This window comes from Aegilops tauschii, chromosome 3 (assembly GCF_002575655.3).
Source record: "Aegilops tauschii subsp. strangulata cultivar AL8/78 chromosome 3, Aet v6.0, whole genome shotgun sequence".
Classification (NCBI taxonomy): domain Eukaryota; kingdom Viridiplantae; phylum Streptophyta; class Magnoliopsida; order Poales; family Poaceae; genus Aegilops; species Aegilops tauschii.
This window is the reverse complement of record NC_053037.3, coordinates 17936230-17960541: the sequence shown is the minus strand read 5'-3', so window position 1 is coordinate 17960541 and position 24312 is coordinate 17936230. Positions and strand designations below refer to the sequence as shown.

The 24312-nt window shown below is 45.3% G+C and overlaps 1 protein-coding gene across 1 annotated transcript; it reads left to right on the top strand.

Moving 5' to 3' along the window:
• The first annotated feature begins 20195 nt into the window (after positions 1 to 20195).
• LOC109773839 (17.9 kDa heat shock protein 2) lies at positions 20196 to 21062 on the top strand. Its single transcript, XM_020332563.3, has one exon. The coding sequence runs from the start codon at positions 20316 to 20318 to the stop codon at positions 20811 to 20813; it is 498 nt and encodes a 165-aa protein (XP_020188152.1). The 5' UTR covers positions 20196 to 20315; the 3' UTR covers positions 20814 to 21062.
• The last annotated feature ends 3250 nt before the right edge of the window (positions 21063 to 24312 follow it).

Sequence of the window (24312 nt, the reverse complement as noted above, 5' to 3'; positions counted from 1 at the left end):
ACTATAGTTAAAATAAATGTTCATGACATTTAATAAATGTTCTCATGTCTCAAGAAAGTGTACTCGCATTTTGAAAAATATTATACAATGTAAAAAAGTTTGTTTAATCCAAAAAAATATTTCATAACATGCAAAAAATATATGTTACATTTGAAATAATGTTCACACATTTCAAAAATATGTTTGTCACATTTTTATAAAATCTTTATACAATATAAAAAAGTGCTCGCATGGTTTAGAAAATATTTTTATCATTGGAAAATATTGTTTTACACATGTATTCGAATAGTGTTTACCACGTACTAAAAAAGTTCAAAAGTATTAGAAATATGTTATTCGAAAATATACATCAAAATTTATATTTCATAATTGTTAATCATATATTTGAAAATTGTTAATCATATATTTCAAAAATAATAAAAGTGTTGTAAAGATGTACTTGATATATATGAAAAATGTACAGTGTGTACGAAAAATATAGACATGTGCTGAAAAAAGTCTAAATAAAACCAGTGGGCCGAGAAGGAAACATAGAAAATAATAAAAAAGGAAAACCAAAAAACCCAAGAAAAACACTATCAACAGTGAAAAAAAATATAAAAACCCACACAGACAGACAACTTGCGCCGTTTCAACGTTAAATTGCTGGCCCAGTAGCCCACTCGTCATAAGGGCGAGACATCTTTCTCAAAAAAAAAACAGCGATGGAGATTAAACCTTGACCCTTGATAAAGTGCTTCTTCATGGGCCTCATTCAGCACTGCCTATAACTTGTATTTTTTTTTGTTTCTCTGCATCTTGAATTTATATTTTCTTTTTACTGTTTCTCAAAAGAATCTTTCTACTAATTTTATTAATAAATTAAAAAGAGCAAATATTATGTGTTGTAAAATAAAGAAAAACACGGTACTCCTTTTTTAACCAAAGGAGAACTGATAACAAGGAAAAAAAGGAGGACTTGCCTAAGGCGGACGCTGTCAGTGCCCAGGCGTCCGCCCGGACGTTTGACGCGGGTTTGGAGCATCTGGCTGTAGATGCTCTTAAATTCTAGGGGTAAGTTTAGTATCTCCATCGGGTAGAGTAGTTGGTATAGGCAAAATCTTACGGACGCACACATACCTCACTGGCTCAGCTCTTCTCATATTGAGTCGTTCATTGGGATGTGCTTGAGTCGAGCCAAAACAGTAATTTTTAATTATTTTAGCCAAAAAATTTAAGTAAGTTTAACTTTTATCCAATTTGGATAATGAATTCAAAATTTGCAAAGATAAATGAGCGGGCTCTAAAGAATCAAAGAACCCCTTTTGCATTAATTCATCAAGCTCCTTGTATCCATACTCCTCATCCGACAAACCCTTCGAATCCATCATTTTTCCTTCAAAAGAATAAAAAAACTGCTCTGACAATTTATCGAACATATAGTGGGCAAGATGCAGTCCGAGAGTAGCACATATATAGAGGGTTGTATTTTATCAATGTGTGTGTACATGCTTGCATGGTTTCATCCGTCTCATGGTCGGAAGCAAAGGAAGCTAGACATCACGGGGATGTTACAATGTAAGGGAGGGAGGAATAAAGAGAATCTTGCTCCTGTCGTTGGGGAACCGGGAGAACCTTGCTCCTATCGCTGGCAAACCGAGAGAACCATACATCTTGTAAAACACCATGACTACCAGCTAATGTGGTGATCTATATACATACATACATGAGAGAATCTTTGTTTGCCAGGGTTGTGTGCATGCTAGTAGCACAGAAAAGACCGGGTATATGGGCATGTTGACTCCATCACTACTATGGGGATTCAGAAAAGGGAGGAGAACGTGTAAGTGCATCTAGTGCCCTTAGTGATTTTGGTGTATTGAAAACTTATAGGTTAAGGGACTAATGTGTTTGTGAGTGTGCACAGGTTCTATAAGTCCATGAGGAGTTTGATATTTACGATGAAAGCCGACCCCTAAAAATGAATGTCTTCAGTTAAAGACTTTGGTTTTTCTTGAACACTTTGAAAGTGAGGAAATTGGTGTGACCTTGAAGACTTCGATATTGATGCGAGGATTATGAAGCGTGAAGACTTTTGTTTTCATAGTTTCATTTTCTCTTTCTTGAGTCATAGGAAACACCGTACCGTTAAAGGGGGTCGAGGTAAAACTAAGGAAACACTTTCCAAGTGATGCTCATCTCAAAATCCTACAACTACCCAATTCTTTGGACTGAAGCCATTGGAAATCTCATACAGTTCAGTCAATTTCTTCAGCGACAGAGACGAAGATCTTCTGGTCTCTGAGGAATTTGTTCTGACTGAGGAGTTAGGAATTCGCTAGTGCAGATTGCCTACAAGTGAGGAACATGATAGCCCGTTGTTGTGCTAAGCGCCAGCTGTCTCAAAATATCCTACCCACCTAACAGTCATATCATTGAAGAGCATTTATGTCTTATTATGTCGGGCTGCTCCCTAGGCTATAAATAGCCGCCCCCTACAACCACTAGTTGGTTGGCTGCTCCGAGAAAAACTGACACTTGTCATTGAGAGCATCCCATCCTCCGAGGACTTTGAGTGAAAATTATCAGTGAGGAAAACTCAAACCCAAACACCTACAAACCCAAAGTGATTGAGCATCACTGAAGAGATTGCTCCTGTGTGGAACCGACGCTTGTTACCTTTGAGGACTGTGCATCCTCCAGACGGTTAGGCGTCATGGTCTAGAGCATCCAAGAGGAATTGTGGATCGCCGAGTGACCGAGTCTGTGAAGGTTTGGAAGTCACCTGAAAACTTACCACGAGTGATTGGGTGAAGTCTGTGTGACTTTAGCTCAAGGAGAATACGGTGAGGACTGTGTGTCCGGGACTGTGTGTTCTCAGGTTTAAATACCTAGCCGCTCTAACCAGACGTACAACTGTCACATCAGTTGGAACTGGTCTACCAAATCATTGTCTTCACCAAGCTACTGGTTCTATTTCCTCAACCCTTTCATTTCCTCATTCATGTGTTGATGTACTTGATCGTTACTGTTTGAAGACTTTGACTGAAGACTTTCTCAATTTTCTCATTCCTAATTCTCCAGTCACTTTGTCTTCAACCTGCTTATCCTGTTTTCACGCTACCTGTGCTCTGTGTATGTTTCATTTCATCATGATGACTATGCTACTATTCTGTTATGCATGTACCTGAGTACTTATTCCGCTGCTTGTAGTTCGTGACTTTGGGAATTCCTCAAGTTGAATTTCCTCAGTGACGAATTTGTAAAAATCGCCTATTCACTCCCCCTCTAGTCGACTTAACGCACTTTCAGGACGACATGTGTGTGCCAAAGAAAGGGGAGTGGCAGCTGTGCGGGGAAGGAAGAGGACTGTTGGTGGGTGGCACAGATCAAGCAGCTCAAATTTGCATTCCCAAAAGCATTTACACACAGACAAACATTATATTGATGAACACATTCTATTTTTTGAGAAACAAAACGTAGACGTATACATGCACACAGTCACACCACCATACGCAAACACTCACACAAAAGTGACAAAAATCCTAGTTTTTCAAAAAAAATGTTTTCATATTTTAAATTGTCCTGGAATTTTAAAAATATTAACAAATTTAAAAAGAATATTCATGATTTGAAAACATGTTCCCGTATTTTCTAAAATATCAGTGTTTCCTTGAAAAATGTCACATTTTTCAAAAAACTCACCTTTTTATATTTTTTACTGAAAAGGTAAATAATAATTTAGAAACTTTTTTTTGAGGGGCAGTAGCCATTTTATTCATTGAAGTCCACAGTTTGTGGGATATATCGTAGGTCATGAGGTTGGCCAAACCAAACGTGGCGTCCCGGCCTAGTGGAAGAGCGAACTTGGCTAATCTATGTGCTTCAATATTGACAACACGACTCTCAAAAATAAAATTACATTGAAACTGCTCTGACTTGAGTTTAATCTCACTAACTATTGCTCCGTAATTACCTTTGCTACCATTTAGAATATCTGAGACGACTTGCTTTGAGTCACATGAAATGATAACATTCTGGACGTTGAGGTCTTCGGCAAGTGCCAATCCCTCCCTACAAGCTATGGCTTCAAGGACCGCTGGGTCATCAACCCCAGCAATAACAAGGGCGGCGCTGCCCAAAAATTGTCCATCTCTATCCCGGCAAACTGTTGCCGCCGAACCACCTCTTCCCTTCAACACTCCCGCGTCTACATGGATTTTGACAAACCCAGGAGGTGGTGCTTTTGGTCGCAGTCCAGTATTGGCTAGCGGTGCTCGCGGTTGCCCAACTGACGATGGGACCAATTGATGACCTCGAGCTCCCCTATGAACCTGTTTATGAAAGAGAGAGTTGCCTGGGGAGACTGGAAAATCCCCTCATGGATGTCCTTGCGACGAGCCGACCAAATTGCCCATAAAGTGACCGAGAGCAGAACAAATTTGTCATGTTCCATAGAATCCATCATAATGAGCAGCCGCCGTTTGGCGCTCGGTTCAGTATTGGATACCAACTTGTGGGCCATATCCTCATCGACCAATGCCCAAGTGCATCTTGAAGCGGTACAGCTAATTAAGGAATGTCTCCATGAATCATTCACCCCACAGAAGCCACATACCGAAGAGTCTGTCATATGTCGCTGCGATCTGATATCTTCTGTTGGTAGAGAGTGTTTGGAAAGCCTCCAAAGGAACATTCTAACTTTGCCCGGAACCTGAGTTTTCCAAAGTTTCTTCCATGAGCTAGATTCTGTTGCCAGATTTGATGTACCCGGAGTCCCTTCCAGCCACGCTTCTCTCCGCTGTTTTATTGCCACCAGCAAGTTGTATGCTGACTTAACCGAGAATAGCCCGTGCTTGTCAAAATTCCAGCTCCAAAAGTCCTGGATGGAACGCGTACACAGCGGGATCCCTAGAATGACTCGAGAGTCCATTGGCATGAACACCTCCTCAACCCGAGTCTTATTCCATGTCGCGGTGGTGTGGTCTATAAGCTCGGAAACAACGGTCGGAGGGTCAGTCACACAGCAGCCATACGGTCTCATATTCTCATCCCTGGGAAGCCATGAGTCATTCAATATACCTATCGATGCACCATTGCCTATCCTCTTGATCAAGCCTAACTTGAGTGTATCCCTTCCTTCGATAATTGCTCTTCAAATTTGGCTTGGGTGTCCTCCCAAGTGAAAGATCGTGGATGTCGCGTAGAGGGTGGGTGAATAGGCGCTTTAAAATAGTTACGGTTTAGGCTTGAACAAATGCAGAATAAACCTAACGGTTAATTTGTCAAGCACAAAACCTAGAACAACTAGGCTCACCTAGTGCACCAACAACTTATGCAAAGCAAGATAAACAACTAAGTGATGGCAAGATATATGACAAGAAACAATATGGCTATCACAAAGTAAAGTGCTTAAGTAAAGGGCTCGGGTAAGAGATAACCGAGGCACGCGGAGACGACGATGTATCCCGAAGTTCACACCCTTGCGGATGCTAATCTCCGTTTGGAGCGGTGTGGAGGCACAGTGCTCCCCAAGAAGCCACTAGGGCCACCGTAATCTCCTCACGCCCTCACACAATGCAAGATGCCGTGATTCCACTAAGGGACCCTTGAGGGCGGTCACCGAACCCGTACAAATGGCAACCCTTGGGGGTGGTCACCGAACCCGTACACTTTGGCAACCCTTGGGGGCGGTCACCGGTACCCGTCAAATTGCTCGGGGCGATCTCCACAACCTAATTGGAGACCCCGACGCTTGCCCGGAGCTTTACACCACAATGATTGAGCTCCGAACACCATAAACCATCTAGGGCGCCCAAGCACCCAAGAGGAACAAGCTCAAGGGTACCAAGCACCCAAGAGTAATAAGCTTCTCAACTTGTAACTTCCACGTATCACCGTGGAGAACTCAAACCGATGCGCCAAATGCAATGGCAAGGGCACACGGAGTGCCCAAGTCCTTCTCTCTCAAATTCCACTGAAGCAACTAATGCTAGGGAGGAAAATGAGAGGAAGAACAAGAAGGAGAACACCAAGAACTCCAAGATCTAGATCCAAGGGGTTCCCATCACATAGAGGAGAAAGTGACTGGTGGACATGTGGATCTAGATCTCCTCTCTCTTTTCCCTCAAAAACTAGCAAGTATCCATGGAGGGATTGAGAGTTAGCTAGCTCGAAGAAGGTCAACAATTGGGGAAGAACACGAGCTCAAAGGATAAGGTTCATTGGGGGAAGAATACCCCCTTTTATAGGTGGGGAAAAACTAACCGTTATGCAGCCCATAGCCCGCATCTGGGCGGTACTACCGCTGCCACAACCAGGACTGAGGAAGGAGAAGTACACGCACTAGGGCGGTACTACCGCCACGTGGGCGGTACTACCACCTATAAGCGGTACTGCCGCTCCCTACATCCGCTGGAAAACAGAGGAGGGCAGCGAGCTGAGCGGCAGCTGGAGCGGACGTAGGAGCGGTACTACCGCGCCCTACTGCCGTCCCTACTACCGCTCCCCTGCGTGGTCCTTTACGGAAACCCGACACGAAAAATCGAGACCACAGCAGGGGCGGTAGTACTAGCGGCACTAACAAGTGGCACTACCGCCCTGACTGCGGTACTACCGCTTAGCACTCAGCACCCCAAAGAAAACCAGAACTGCCATAACTTCTGCAAATAAGCTCTGAAACGAGCAAACTCAAGCTTGTTGGAAACAAGACAACGAGTAGCATCAAAACAGCGAGAGGCAGGGGAGGTATGCCTAACAAATAAAGGAGTGAAACCTCCAACTGAGAAGAACCGGCATAACCTCCAACATCGAAAACATCATAGAAGATGCGAGTGAACTTCGTTTTCGATGAACTCGGGCTTGTCCTCAAGATGACCATAAGCTCCAAAAATCACAAAGAGAAGAACCAAACAAGAACCAAAAAACATGATGCAAGGATGCAATGGTTTGAGCTCTCTATGAACGATACGATCAAGCTACTCATCGAGAGCCCCCCTTGATAGTACGGCAATCGATCATATAACCCGGTCTCTCAACTACCTGTTGGGGATCGTTGCAGAATTTTAAAATTTTCTACGCATCACCAAGATCCATCTATGGAGTTTACTAGCAACGAGAAGGAAGGAGTGCATCTACATACCCTTGTAGATCGCGAGCGGAAGCGTTCAAGTGAACGGCGTTGATGGAGTCGTACTCGTCGTGATCCAAATCACCGATGACCAAGCGCCGAACGAACGGCACCTCCGCGTTCAACACACGTACGGAGCAGCGACGTCTCCTCCTTCTTGATCCAGCAAGGGGAAAGGAGAGGTTGATGGAGATCCAGCAGCACGACGGCGTGGTGGTGGAAGTAGCGGGGATCCCGGCAGGGCTTCGCCAAGCGCAAGCGGGAGAGAGAGGTGTCACGGGAGGGAGAGGGAGGGGCCAGGGGCTAGGGTACTGCTGCCCTCCCTCCCCCCACTATTTATAGGGGTCCTGGGGGGGCGCCGGCCCCCTGGAGATCCCATCTGAGGGAGGGGCGGCGGCCAAGGGGGGTGGCTTGCCCCCCAAGCCAAGTGGGGCGCCCCCCACCCCTAGGGTTTCCAACCCTAGGCGCAGGGGGAGGCCCAAGGGGGGCGCCCCAGCCCACTAGGGGCTGGTTCCCCTCCCACTTCAGCCCATGGGGCCCTCCGGGATAGGTGGCCCCACCCGGTGGACCCCCGGGACCCTTCCGGTGGTCCCGGTACAATACCGATAACCCGCGAAACTTTCCCGGTGGCCGAAACTGGACTTCCTATATATAATTCTTCACCTCCGGACCATTCCGGAACTCATCGTGACGTCCGGGAACTCATCCGGGACTCTGAACAACTTTCGGGTTTCCGCATACTAATATCTCTACAACCCTAGCGTCACCGAACCTTAAGTGTGTAGACCCTACGGGTTCGGGAGGCATGCAGACATGACCGAGACGCCTCTCCGGTCAATAACCAACAGTGGGATCTGGATACCTATGTTGGCTCCCACATGTTCCACGATGATCTCATCGGATGAACCACGATGTCGAGGATTCAATCAATCCCGTATACAATTCCCTTTGTCAATCGGTACGTTACTTGCCCGAGATTCGATCGTCGGTATCCCAATACCTTGTTCAATCTCGTTACTGGCAAGTCACTTTACTCGTACCGTAATGCATGATCCCGTGGCTAACTCCTTAGTCACACTGAGCTCATTATGATGATGCATTACCGAGTGGGCCCAGAGATACCTCTCCGTCATACGGAGTGACAAATCCCAGTCTCGATCCGTGCCAACCCAACAGACACTTTCGGAGATACCCGTAGTGCACCTTTATAGTCACCCAGTTACGTTGTGACGTTTGGTACACCCAAAGCACTCCTACGGCATCCGGAAGTTGCACGATCTCATGGTCTAAGGAAATGATACTTGACATTGGAAAAGCTCTAGCAAACGAACTACACGATCTTTGTGCTATGCTTAGGATTGGGTCTTGTCCATCACATCATTCTCCTAATGATGTGATCCCGTTATCAATGACATCCAATGTCCATAGTCAGGAAACCATGACTATCTGTTGATCAACGAGCTAGTCAACTAGAGGCTCACTAGGGACATGTTGTGGTCTATGTATTCACACATGTATTACGATTTCCGGATAACACAATTACAGCATGAACAATAGACAATTATCATGAACAAGGAAATATAATAATAACCATTTTATTATTGCCTCTAGGGCATATTTCCAATAGTCTCCCACTTGCACTAGAGTCAATAAATATTCTCCCCCACGATCTGATCGTAAGAACTTTATTTTCCTGTCACGTTGATTCTCAACCTCACTCTGAAATTCCTTGAAGTTTTCAAAGGTTTCAGACTTGTGTTTCATTAGGTAGACATACCCATATCTACTTAAGTCATCAGTGAGAGTGAGAACATAACGATAGCCTCCGCGAGCCTCAACACTCATTGGACCGCACACATCAGTATGTATAATTTCTAATAAGTTGGTTGCTCGCTCCATTGTTCCGGAGAATGGAGTCTTGGTCATTTTGCCCATGAGGCATGGTTCGCATGTGTCAAATGATTCATAATCGAGAGACTCTAAAAGTCCATCAGCATGGAGCTTCTTCATGCACTTGACACCAATGTGACCAAGGCGGCAGTGCCACAAGTATGTGGGACTATCGTTATCAACTTTACATCTTTTGGTATTCACACTATGAATATGTGTAACATCACGTTCGAGATTCATTAAGAATAAACCATTGACCAGCGGGGCATGACCATAAAACATATCTCTCATATAAATAGAACAACCATTATTCTCGGATTTAAATGAGTAGCCATCTCGCATTAAACGAGATCCAGATACAATGTTCATGCTCAAAGCTGGCACTAAATAACAATTATTGAGGTTTAAAACTAATCCCGTAGGTAAATGCAGAGGTAGCGTGCCGATGGCGATCACATCGACCTTGGAACCATTCCCGACGCGCATCGTCACCTCGTCCTTCGCCAGTCTCCGCTTATTCCGCAGCTCCTGTTTTGAGTTACAAATATGAGCAACCGCACCGGTATCAAATACCCAGGAGCTACTACGAGTACTGGTAAGGTACACATCAATTACATGTATATCACATATACCTTTGGTGTTGCCAGCCTTCTTGTCCGCTAAGTATTTGGGGGCAGTCCGCTTCTAGTGACCACTTCCCTTGCAATAAAAGCACTCAGTCTCAGGCTTGGGTCCATTCTTTGGCTTCTTCCCGGCAACTGGCTTACCGGGCGCGTCAACTCCCTTGCCGTCTTTCTTGAAGTTCTTCTTACCCTTGCCTTTCTTGAACTTAGTGGTTTTATTCACCATCAACACTTGATGTTCCTTTCTGATCTCCACCTCCGCTGATTTTAGCATTGAATATACCTCAGGAATGGTCTTTTCCATCCCCTGCATATTGAAGTTCATCACAAAGCTCTTGTAGCTCGGTGGAAGCGACTGAAGGATTCTGTCAATGACCGCGTCATCCGGGAGATTAACTCCCAGCTGAGACAAGCGGTTGTGTAACCCAGACATTTTGAGTATGTGCTCACTGACAGAACTATTTTCCTCCATTTTACAACTGAAGAACTTGTCGGAGACTTCATATCTCTCGACTCGGGCATGAGCTTGGAAAACCATTTTCAGCTCTTCGAACATCTCATATGCTCCGTGTTTCTCAAAACACTTTTGGAGCCCCGGTTCTAAGCTGTAAAGCATGCCGGACTGAACGAGGGAGTAATCATCAGCACGTGATTGCCAAGCGTTCATAACGTCTTGGTTCTCTGGGATGGGTGCTTCACCTAGCGGTGCTTCTAGGACATAATCTTTCTTGGCAGCTATGAGGATGATCCTCAGGTTCCAGACCCAGTCCGTATAGTTGCTGCCATCATCTTTCAGCTTGGTTTTCTTTAGGAACGCGTTGAAGTTGAGGGCAACGTGGGCCATTTGATCTATAAGACATATTGTAAAGATTTTAGACTAAGTTCATGATAATTAAGTTCATCTAATCAAATTATTCAATGAACTCCCACTCAGATAGACATCCCTCCAGTCATCTAAGTGCAACATGATCCGAGTTAACTAGGCCGTGTCCGATCATCACGTGAGACGGACTAGTCAAGATCGGTGAACATCTTCATGTTGATCGTATCTTCTATACGACTCATGCTCGACCTTTCGGTCTTCCGTGTTCCGAGGCCATGTCTGTACATGCTAGGCTCGTCAAGTCAACCTAAGTGTATTGCGTGTGTTCCGAGGCCATGTCTGTACATGCTAGGCTCGTCAACACCCGTTGTATGCGAACGTTAGAATCTATCACACCCGATCATCACGTGGTGCTTCAAAACAATGAACCTTCGCAACGGTGCACAGTTAGGGGGAACACTTTCTTGAAATTATCATAAGGGATCATCTTACTTACTACCGTCATTCTAAGCAAATAAGATGTAAAACATGATAAACATCACATGCAATCAAATAGTGACATGATATGGCCAATATCATTTTGCTCCTTTGATCTCCATCTTCGGGGCGCCATGATCATCTTCGTCACCGACATGACACCATGATCTCCATCATCATGATCTCCATCATCGTGTCTTCATGAAGTTCTCACGCCAACGATTACTTCTACTTCTATGGCTAACGTGTTTAGCAATAAAGTAAAGTAATTTACATGGCGTTATCCAATGACACGCAGGTCATACAAAAAATAAAGACAACTCCTATGGCTCCTGCCGGTTGTCATACTCATCGACATGCAAGTCGTGATTCCTATTACAAGAACATGATCAATCTCATACATCACATATATCTCATTCATCACATCCTTTTGGCCATATCACATCACAAGGCACATGCTGCAAAAACAAGTTAGACGTCCTCTAATTGTTGTTGCAAGTTTTTACGTGGCTTCTATAGGTTTCTAGCAAGAACGTTTCTTACCTATGTAAAACCACAACGTGATATGCCAATTTCTATTTACCCTTCATAAGGACCCTTTTCATCGAATCCGTTCCGACTAAAGTGGGAGAGACAGACACCCGCTAGCCACCTTATGCAACTAGTGCATGTCAGTCGGTGGAACCTGTCTCACGTAAGCGTACGTGTAAGGTCGGTCCGGGCCGCTTCATCCCACAATACCGCCGAAACAAGATAAGACTAGTAGTGGCAAGAAAAATTGACAACATCTACGCCCACAACTGCTTTGTGTTCTACTCGTGCATAGTAACTACGCATAGGCCTGGCTCATGATGCCACTGTTGGGGATCGTTGCAGAATTTTAAAATTTTCTACGCATCACCAAGATCCATCTATGGAGTTTACTAGCAACAAGAAGGAAGGAGTGCATCTACATACCCTTGTAGATCGCGAGCGGAAGCGTTCAAGTGAACGGGGTTGATGGAGTCGTACTCGTCGTGATCCAAATCACCGATGACCGAGCGCCGAACGGACGGCACCTCCACGTTCAACACACGTACGGAGCAGCGACGTCTCCTCCTTCTTGATCCAGCAAGGGGAAAGGAAAGGTTGATGGAGATCCAGCAGCACGACGGCGTGGTGGTGGAAGTAGCGGGGATCCCGGCAGGGCTTCGCCAAGCGCAAGCGGGAGAGAGAGGTGTCACGGGAGGGAGAGGGAGGCGCCAGGGGCTAGGGTACTGCTGCCCTCCCTCCCCCCCACTATTTCTAGGGGTCCTGGGGGGCGCCGGCCCCCTGGAGATCCCATCTGAGGGGGGGGGCGGCGGCCAAGGGGGGTGGCTTGCCCCCCAAGCCAAGTGGGGCGCCCCCCACCCCTAGGGTTTCCAACCCTAGGCGCAGGGGGAGGCCCAAGGGGGGGCGCCCCAGCCCACTAGGGGCTGGTTCCCCTCCCACTTCAGCTCATGGGGCCCTCCGGGATAGGTGGCCCCACCCGATGGACCCCCGGGACCCTTCCGGTGGTCCCGGTACAATACCGATAACCCCCGAAACTTTTCCGGTGGCCGAAACTGGACTTCCTATATATAATTCTTCACCTCCGAACCATTCCGGAACTCCTCGTGACGTCTGGGATCTCATCCGGGACTCCGAACAACTTTCGGGTTTCTGCATACTAATATCTCTACAACCCTAGCGTCACCGAACCTTAAGTGTGTAGACCCTACGGGTTCGGGAGGCATGCAGACATGACCGAGACGCCTCTCCGGTCAATAACCAACAGCGGGATCTGGATACCCATGTTGGCTCCCACATGTTCCACGATGATCTCATCGGATGAACCATGATGTTGAGGATTCAATCAATCCCGTATACAATTCCCTTTGTCAATCGGTACGTTACTTGCCCGAGATTCGATCGTCGGTATCCCAATACCTTGTTCAATCTTGTTGCCGGCAAGTCACTTTACTCGTACCGTAATGCATGATCCCGTGGCTAACTCCTTAGTCACATTGAGCTCATTATGATGATGCATTACCGAGTGGGCCCAGAGATACCTCTCCGTCATACGGAGTGACAAATCCCAGTCTCGATCCGTGCCAACCCAACAGACACTTTCGGAGATACCCGTAGTGCACCTTTATAGTCACCCAGTTACATTGTGAAGTTTGGTACACCCAAAGCACTCCTACGGCATCCGGAAGTTGCACGATCTCATGGTCTAAGGAAATGATACTTGACATTGGAAAAGCTCTAGCAAACGAACTACACGATCTTTGTGCTATGCTTAGGATTGGGTCTTGTCCATCACATCATTCTCCTAATGATGTGATCCCATTATCAATGACATCCAATGTCCATAGTCAGGAAACCATGACTATCTGTTGATCAACGAGCTAGTCAACTAGAGGCTCACTAGGGACATGTTGTGGTCTATGTATTCACACATGTATTACGATTTCCGGATAACACAATTACAGCATGAACAATATACAATTATCATGAACAAGGAAATATAATAATTACCATTTTATTATTGCCTCTAGGGCATATTTCCAACACTACCACCATGAGACCGGTAAAATAGAAAACCTATCAAGGGCAAACCTTTGCCTTGCACATAGTCCACTTGAGCTACATGATGATGATCTTGACTCCCTCAAGTTGGACCACCTTTCTTGATTGCGATGGCTCGATGAAGACAAGTTGATTGTTCCCCCATAAACCACTATGGGTGAGCCACTCTTCCGCACATCTTCACAAGTCCATTGTCACCACAATGGACGGCAAGCTTCAAGCACTTGATCTCTTCGTGATGCTCCACTTGAACTTGCACATGGCAATCTTGAAGACGATCACCACTTGATGTCGTCCTCTCCATGGGTTGTATGATATCTTCCTCTTGACGCAAGCCCATGGACACATACCGAAACCCACATAGAACCCTCACATAGACCATGGGTTAGCACACAAAGTGTAATGGACAAAGTTTACCATGCCACGGGATCACTTGATCCCTGTTGGTACATCTTCTTCGCTTTGTGTGTTGATCAACTTGATTCACTCTTTGACTTAGTCTTGATCAACCTCTCACAAGACCAATCTATAGGTAATTCCTTGAATAGCACCTTGGTCGACACAAACTCTCCTTGAAACCAACACATGTATTCCAAGAAAAGCCTATGGACAAAACCTTCAAATATAACTCAAGGCAACCGTTAGTCCATAGAGATTGGCATCAATTACCAAAACCAAACATGGGGGCACCGCATGTTCTTTCACCAAGTTAGCTTGCAAGATGGAGGAATCAGGGTAGTAGATGCTCTTGAGGAGACGTGCACTTAACGTCTCTGGGTTTTGTAACAAGCGCCATGACTGCCTAACTAGCATTGCCAGGTTGAAGAGCTCGAAGTCCTTGAACCCAAACCCCCCCCCCCCCCATACATTTGGGTTTCGTCATTGTTTTCCAGGAAACCCAATGCGGTTTTCGTTTCCCATCTTTGCTTCCCCACCAGAATTTCCTAATGAGCATATTCAAATGTTCGCACAAACCTCTTGGCAATTTAAAGCAAGACATGGAGAAGACTGGGACTGCCTGGCCACAGATTTCACTAAGACCTCCTTTACCGCCGTTGATAAAGCGTGCTCGAGCCAGCCCTGCACTTTGCTCCATAAACGGTCCTCGAGATATTTGAAGGCTCCAGTTTTTGACCCACCAATATCTGACGACATTCCAAGATACTTCTCATTAAGTGTTTCATTTGGAACATTTAGCACACCCTTTATTTCCATTGTAGCGTTCCCTGGAAACCCCTTACTAAAGAAGATAGAAGATTTTGAGAAGTTAATCCTTTGCTCCGAAGCTTGGCAATAGCTATTCAGTACTTGGTTCACCTCTGTAGCTCCAGCATTGTTAGCCTTGAAAAACAGCAGGCTGTCATCAGCGAATAAGAGATGGTTTATCGGTGGCGCCGAAGGTGCCACTTGCAGACCATGCATGTTTGATGACTCTCCTTTTGATTTAAGTAGGCACGAAAGGCCCTCCGCTGCTAACAAGAACAAATATGGAGATATTGGGTCCCCTTGTCTGATTCCACGAGATGGTTGAAATTCCTCCAGTTTTCTTCCATTAAACATTACTGAAAACTTTACTGTAGTAACAAGATTCATAACAATATTTACCCATCTATCACTAAAGCCTAGTTTCAGCATGATAGCTCTGAGATAAGGCCACTCAATCCTATCATAGGCCTTCATCATATCCAGTTTTAACGCACATGACCGATGTTTCTTCGCTTTATTGCGCTTCATAAAATGTAGGCACTCATAAGCTGTAATGATGTTGTCCATGATCAACCTGCCAGGCACAAAAGCAGACTGCTCTTCCGATATTATCTCGGGTAAAACCACCTTCAGTTTATTAGATATCACTTTGGAGGCAATTTTGTAGAGCACATTGCATATATAGACTGATTGGTCGGAATTGTGAAAGGAGTGTAGGATTTTTTACGTTAGGGATCAATACCAACACAGTTTCATTAATGCAGGCTGCTAATTCCGTGCCCTCAACAATCTTTAGGACTGCATTAGCTACCTCATTTCCGCACACATCCCAATGCCTCTGGAAAAAGTGTGCGGGGTACCCATCTGGTCTCGACGCCTTCGTGGGGAACATTTGGAGAAGAGCCGTCTTCACCTCTTGTTGAGTATACGGCGCATTTAGGGAGTCGTTCATCAACTGCGTAACCTTTTTAGGTACTGTTTCAAGGACCTGTTCAATGTTGATAACCCCTTCTGAAGTGTACACCTGTTTATAGAAAGAAGTTATTAAAGCCTCCATCTCTAGGGCATCGTCCGTTATCTGACCATCCGGGTGTTGCAACGCTTTTATTTGATTTTTACGTCTGTGTCTGCTGGCCCGAAGGTGGAAGAAGTATGTATTTTTATCGCCGTGTATTAGCTACTCCACCCTTGCTCGGTGGCCCGTGTATTAGCTACTCCACCCTTGCTCGGTGGCGCCAAAGAATTTCTTCGCGATGATAGAGCTCGACGAGACGGTCTGAAACTTTAATTTCCTCACGGGAAGGGCCTGACCTCCCTTGGGCTGTACGCAGAGTATCAAGCTCTTTCTTTAGCCTACCAATCTCCTGGTTGACGTTGCTAAAGTGCACCCGATCCCAGGTGGAAAGGTCACCTGACAATAGCTGTAGTTTATCCCGAACAGTTGCGACAGATTCCCCCGTTGTGCGCGCCCGTGCAGAGCCAATCACTGTCGCTAGGGATTCGTCTCTCTCCCATGCAACTTCATACTCCCTCCGTTCCTAAATATAAGTCTTTGTAGAGATTTCACTATCCACCATATACGGATGTATGTAGATACATTTTAGAGTGTAGCTTCACTCATTTTGCTCCGTATGTAGTTCATAGTAAAATTTGTACAAAGACTTACATTTCAGAACGGAGGGAGTATTTAAAAGGCCGCAGGCCCCTCTTGCATGCATGCACGATCGTGAGGTGTAACAAGATGGGTATATGATCAGAACTTGCTGCCAATTTGTGCTCAAGTGTAGCGGCTGGGAAGGCAAGCATCCACTCTGGGGTGGCAACACAGCGATCCAGCCTGACCCTTGTAAACGTTCCCCCTGCAACCTTTTTCTCCCACGTCCAGTCTAATCCCTTGTAGCCTATATCAGAGAGTCCACATGTGTCCAGTGCATCATGAAAAGCGTCCATCTGAGCTTGACTCCGCTGTCCAACCCCATCGTGTTCACTAGCATGGAGCACCTCATTAAAACCTCCTATCACGGCCCAAGGTAAATTGCTGGCTCCGACAATGCCTCTTAGCATATTCCATGCCTTATACCTTTCGCTTACCTGTGCCTCTCGATACACAGAGGTTATTCTTGTTTGCGATTCTACCATTTCAGCAACAGTGACTAGAAAACCAAATAACCACTCGCTACAACAGCCATCGTGGTATGGGTCGGCCCAGTTTGTCAGTGGAGGACCTGTGTGATCTGGCAGCCTTTTGCATCAAATGCTGCGCGAGACCATTGGCGGGCCCAAATGGGCCGGCCTATAGGAGGGCACTGTAGCGAACTTCACTAACTATTTAGCTACTGTGGTAACATTGTCTTAAAAGGGTTACTGTTCAAATCGAAACGATAATCTATTTAGTGCTTCAGGCGGGCATTCCCTATTTAGCGCTGAAGCGCCCGTTCCTATTATTTTTGCAAACGGGCGCTCACAACCAGGACTAGTTGGGTTTGGCCAATCTTTCCTTTTTTTCTGTTGTAAACCAAAAAAAAACTTGCCCGTTAGGAGCAATTCAATCTGGCGACCTCAAGGTCATTCGCATGATGCAGTAAGAACCCCACCGTCTCACGTTAGCTACTCAGCTACTGCTTCTTCGTCCTTTTCCTCTTACATCTTTTCCTTTTTTCTATTTCTATTTCTTTTTTCTTTTTATGTCTTTCTTTTTTATTTGGAAAGGTTTTGTTCTGTTTTTAATTCTTTTCTTTTCTTATTTTTTAATTTTTATTTTAAACAATTTTTTTCAATATACATGAACACTTTTCGAAACAGACGAACTCTTTTTAAAATCGATGAACTCGATTTCAAAATTGAAGATTTTTTTCTAAATTGATGAATTTTGTTCAAAATCGATAAACTCTTTTCAAAATCAATGATTTCTTTTTTCAAAACTGATGATTTTTTTTTCAAAATAGATGAACTATTTTTCAAAATCGAGGAACTTCTTTCAAAATCGAGGAACTTCTTTCAAAATCGATGAACTCTTTCCAAAATTGATGAACTCTTTTTCTAAGTTGATGAACGTTTTTTTAAAATTGATGAACTTTGTTTTTCAAAATTAGTGATTTTTTTAAATTCATGAATTTTTTTCTAAATCTTTGAACTTTTCTCAAAATCGATGTTTTTTATAATCCATGAATTTTTGGAAAAAAATTATGAACTTTATATTATTTTTAATAATAAATTAAAAATAGGAAATAATTATGTGTTGTAAAATAAGGAAAAAACATGATACTCATTTTCTCTACTCTTATAAAAACCGAGTTGGTGATGATGGTGTGCCTGCCATCTTGCAACATAGACCGTCCAATCTATATCTGACGGATAGAAAACAAACTATGGTAATTTTGCAAAAAGATAACCGCACCTCTCTCCACATTTGCAGATAAGGCCTTCCCTCGTCCATTCTTATCTCCCACAACCTCATTGTTGAGCAATTAAAAAAGGAAGCCTCTGAAACAATCTGGCATGATGGCCGCTGCCGGCGTCGTCCATCCCCATGCCTCCGTTCAGTCCGACCACCAATCACCACCACTTCTCACTCCTCCCCACCTTTATCTCTTATCTTTCTCGAAATATCATTAGGTTTTACACACGGGATTACTCCCGCATGGGTCAATCACAACAGGTGTTTTGTAAAAAATGCATCTTGATGTTCCGTGCAATACACAGGCATCTTGCTAGTTTTCATTAAAAAAGGAGAACCAACAAGGAAAGAAAAAGAGAAGGATTTGCGTAAGGCGGACGCTGTGATTCCCGTGAAGTCACTCTCAAACCACACATCTCCTCATTTGTTCAAGCCGGAGGATTCTTCTGTCTGTATTCTTACTCCTTTTGTTGATAGATTGATGATTTTGGCAATTGATATGACAAATTTCCCTTTTGGCCTAACGAATATGTATGTTGTTATTAATTCTTTCCTTGGCTGCTAAGACACCACACCAAATATAGAACCTCCATCGGAACTGATTGACGCGCAGTGACTATTTCCTTCGCGTAGCTGCCAAGAGACTTTGGAATTCAGTTCGATCTGGAAAAATCTCTCACGAGTAGGACAGTACGTACGTACGTGTTGTGCTGTCCAAGATTCATTCAACTCCGGATGGCACCAGCCGCACCACGCATGCACCGAACTCTAGCCATCTCTCTCTCTCTCTCTCTCTCTCTCTCTCTCTCTCTCTCTCTCTCTCTCTCAAGTCTGTGTTAAAGAAGAAGGAAGAAATTGCTTGCCGGATGAGGACGTAGGTAGCGGTTGCTGTTGATGGTTACTTGTCGTCGAGTAGTCGGCATAACATGTCTGTTGGGACCGGAAGTTTTTGCGTGGCCCAAAACATTTCCTTCCCCCCTTTTTCGTTTCGAAAAGGAGATTAAACCTGACGTTGGTGCCAATGGAAGCGAGGCGAATCACGGACGTACGTGCCGTCGGGGTCGGGTCGACAATCCACAGTTCACGGCGGAGAAAAACGGGGACGTCTGACGACCTCATCTTTGGCTTGAAAGATGCACGGTGCACGTGTGGTCGAAAAGCACTCTAGAATCTACTGTAGATTGGACTATATTTTGACTGCAGCGGACACACGTACGTCGACCAGTCAAGGGCACAACGCTGTACAACAGCAAGGTCGTTGAAAATCGAGATGTGGTGACGCAGAAGCTTTGAATCTGATACGGCGCAAAGAATTGATGAGAAGCCCTCCCTTTTCCAAATGTAACAAGAACATGGACGACTCACCAGATGTAACAGGAAGCTAGAGGCTAGAATCTCGCGTGGAACCACCAAGGAATACGCAGACCACACCAAGAAGCACAACTGTTGAGCCATCGTTACCTCAACGTCGATGGAGATTACAATTATTAAGGGTGCCGCACGTACTATACATACGTGGCCGGCCTTGCACACGACGCGATCTTTCTCGTCGACGGCGCAACGTGTGAGTGAGTGAGAAAGAGTGTGAACGGATCGCGCATCGAGCCCTTAACTCGACGACGTCGACCGTGCGACATGTTGCCCCACACCCGATTGGTCGCGAAGCCTAGCTAGCATCCCGTAGCGAGGTGACGAGGATGTGCCAACAATCAAATTTGGGCGACGTCGCGATCGGACTGGTCAGGAAAAGTTGTGCCGGGGAGGGACCGTTTGTAACTCAATTTTTTAGCTTCACGTGCGATATATTTTGGCGTAAAATGGTGCTGTAAAGTAGTATTTTTTTTGGATATTTTTCAATGCATTTTTTAGGTGCATCGGGTCTGCTTTCACCGTTGCTCGGATTTCTCATGTGTGCTTTCCTGATCGTCCCATATGAGTCCATGCGCAAACCAACGAAACTGACCGGTTCACTTCACATTACTCCCGCAAGCGCAAGGACAACTCAAGCTACAGAGACAGGTGCGGCTCCGCAGGAAGGCGCAAGGCAGGTAGGTGGCAAGTGTATACTTTCGGGAGTCCATATATAGCCGGCGCCTCGCCATTAGCCAGCTCCAAGCATTCACAAAAGGAAACTATCTAGCTAGCATTTGGTAGTACACAAGCTACATACATATCCCCAAGCTAGCTAAACCGATCGAGAGGATGTCGTTGGTGAGGTTCTTCGACACGCTGGCCCTGGACTCGTGGAACCCCTTCGGCACCATCTTCGGCACCACGGCGTCCAGCGGCACCGACGTCTGGCTGGCCAGCGACACCACGGCCTTCGCCGACACCTACATCGAGAGCCGGGAGACGGCGGAGGCCTACGTGTTCAGCGCCAGGCTCCCCGCGGGCGTCACCAAGGAGGAGGTCAAGGTGGAGGTGGAGGAGGACAGCAAGGTGCTGGTCATCGCCGGCGAGCGGTGCCTGCGGAGGGAGGCCAAGAGCGAGGCGCGCCACCACGTCGAGCGCAGCGTCGCCACCTTCTTCGGCAGGTTCCACCTCCCCGAGGACGCCGCCTTGGGCCAGGTCAGGGCCGCCATGGACGACGGCGGCGCGCAGCTCACCGTCACCGTGCCCAGGGTCGGGGCCGCCGTGGCCGCCGTGACCATGCCCGAGCCGGCCGTGGCCATCGAGGTCGGCGAGGCCAGCCCGTGCTGATTGCGACGTACGCCGGTGCAGACGTGCGTGCGGTAAGTTGCCGCTCGTATCATCTGCTCGATCGGATCCTTGGGTGTGATTCCACAAATTGTGGTGTTCGATCTACGTAACTACAGTACGTACTTGAGTCGGTCTATGGCTTGCTGTGGTGGCTTGTGAGTGAGGTGCTTGCATGTTTGCCTGTACTGTTACTTGTTAGTTCTGGTGTTCACGCTCAAATTAATGAAGTGTTCACAAAGTACTCGCTAATTAACTGTACTCGTTGAAATATGAGACCACCTATACACCAAGCCTGCCTAAAAAAACCTATGCATCAAGCGCATAATTTATTTTATTTCTGTCGATTCGCCCAATCCGTCCGATTTCGATCTATTTGTAATCTATTTATAATCTGTCATGACAGTTAAAAAAGCATTAGAAGTGACACAAATATAACAGTGTTCATGGTTATGGACCACCTAGAAACGACTAACCACTAGAGCGAATCAAAGGCATGCCATCATCATCATCACCCCTCCTTCACCGGAGCCGACCAAACATTATCATAGTAGACAATCGAGAAATTGTCATGTTAAGACTTCACAGGACCAGCGCACTAAAACAGCAACCAACACCGACAAAGAGAAGAACGGATTGAAATGATCAAACTTGTAGACAGACAAACAAAAACAATGGACAGCCGAATCAAGATGGATCCACCGGAGACGAACAAAGACTGGATTCAAACAGATCCATCAAAGACCAGCACCAAACAAATCCCGAGATCTATTAGAGACACGCCTCGGTGGTGCTAGACGCCCCGCCGGGACGGGGCTAGGACGTAAGGACATTAGTGCATCTACAGGGAGGTGTTGCCGCCTCGCCTTCCTAACCAGCACACAAATCCTAACCGAACTCAAAACTCTTAACTAAAAAAAGGAGCATGGTCCCTCCCACCGACAAGGGCTGGAGTCCATCACGCCTTCATGGCCCTAAGGCCACCGAAGATGTGGTGGACCGGCGGTAATGTCGAGAGGAGTCAGGGGAAACCCTAATCGCCTTGTTCGTCCGAGAGCCATGAGACGAAGGGGCAGACAATGCCGTTTGATCATGTTGGTCATCTTCCTCCCCCGATGCATTTTCTTCTCCAACATGATGGCGTATATCCTCCCTCCTCCCTTCCCATATCTTCAGCCCAACTCCCTTTTTTCGCCCCCGCCCCCTCGTCAAGCGAATGTTGCAACTCGCTGCTTTGCCCGAGCCGTTGTTGCCAGCCATCCCTCTAGGCCCCACCTTCTCTAGCGCCGTCGACCATCCCTTGCACTCCACACCAAAACCTGTCGAATCTGGTACCCATTGCTGTTGACATCACCACGACTAGCTGCCTCTCGACGTCCTTGCCTCGGGTTCGGAACTTCGCTCTTCTAATGCAAAATCGATTAATATAACAAATTTTATAATTTCTGGCAACTGAAATTTAGAAAAAAGCGGATGCATTATTGCACACGGAAAAATTGGGATGGAACCGGGACGTGGAGTTTCTACACCCAGGAGCAAATGCTCCTGGTGTGAACAGTAACATCAAATAAATTCAAAAATAATTCAAAAAATTCTCAATTTTTTTGTGGCATACTTCCACAAATGTTTGATGTGCATGCAAAATTTCGTCGCAAAATCACATTGGTGGAAGGTATGATAAAAAAACAAAATCAATGTTTTGAAAATGTTACTTACAAAAGCATTTTGGAGCTCCGATTTTAATTTTTTGGCACGCTTTCCACCAATGTAATTTCGCGATGAAATTTTGCGTGCATAACAAACATTTGTGAAAGTATGTCAGAAAAAGAATTTCAGTTTTTTTAATATTTTTCTTTTTTTTTCAATTTTACTGTTCATATCAGGAGCATTTGCTTCTAGATGTAGAAATGTACTCCCTCCGTCCCATAATGTAAGACATTTTTTAACACTAGTGTAGTGTCAAAAAAGTCTTACATTATGGGACGGAGGGAGTAGTACTTTTGATGAAACCGAAGATATTTTGGGTCTTCCTCGCGCGGTAAAACGAGAGATAGATCGGGTCTGAAAAGTTTTCGATGCATCACGCACCTCCTGGACACTAGCTAGTTAGTTGGTCTGAAAAGTTTCGATGCACCACGCATCTCCTGGGGACTAGCAGCCAGTTGGTCGGCCGGTTCTGTCCTGGATATTTTTGGGGCGCAACGGCGGGTAACCTGTGAAGTTGGGAGTGTGCGATATTTCGCCGCCGGCGACAAGGCAAGAGATAATAATGCACGAGCCGAATCGCACCAGCCGCCACGTACGTACGGCAGGTCGGCAGGTCGACGCCCAATGTATTTGTGTGGCAGCCAGGCATCCCCAAGAAACAGGACGCAAGATGCGCTCCACCTCCACGTTGATTAATTTTTGGACAGTCTCTCCATGTGGCACTGCTTAGTGTGGTCTGAGACAGGATCTCCTCTCAGACGGGACGGCCCCATGTGAAAGCCACGATGCATTTTAGATTTTTTAAGAAGGTAAAATTTTACTGATTTTTGCTCTCAATTTTTTTTTACCGATTTACAGTAAAACATCAAGACGATGTAAACACAATGAGTCAAATGGCCCTCGAAGGAAAAAGAGCCAAATGAAAAGACCGTCTAAAATCAACATGGGTGAGCTCAGACGCAAGAATGCTTAACCTACAAGGAAGTTTGTTTCTTTCGGAAAACAAGGATGTTTGTTTCTTCCAACATTTCTAACCGATCCCTTATAATTAGTCCCTCAAACAGTCGAAAATAAATACGAGCACTCGGGTGCCATACCTCTTATATTTAAAAATAATTTAGTAGTTTTAAAAATGTCAAAAGGAAACTCCGGAACATTTTATGGAATCAAACATGACCAAGTATTGCACTCACATAAAAAGATTAAAAAGGGAATGACTTTTATTATATTAATATTCAAAGATTTGCCAAGCATCGTTGTCATAAATTTGTTTTCTTCCGCCCTGAAGTCAATGGGAATCATTCCTTAAACGGTTCCTTATACCTTAACTTCTTATACATGCTCCCTAGAAACTGGTTGCTAGTTGAACTCCTGAAACTTAACTCCCTACAAAATTTACTTCAGTAATTCTTATAAGCTTCTGCGTATGTACTACGTTTCAACTACATATTTGCACACATACCAATTTAATAATCATAGTTCACATAATTCATGAATATAACAATTTTAAAGCTTACAATTTGAATTATTCAAATTTAAACACACGAAAGTGTGCAAATGAAGAGAAGAGAACGACAGAAGCCCGACGATCAATTGGTGATATGGAGTAGCCACTAATGCTCAGCAAAATCATCTTGGAGGTGGGTATGAAATTCGCAGTTCTCAATGCTTCAATGTTGTGAGAAATCCCTGTATCCTGTTTGCATCGTGTTTCGGCTCAACAAGATCCCAATGATGACGTACCAAAAGTTCTTTGGTATTCCTCTCTCATCTTCAATAATGTAATATGTTATTA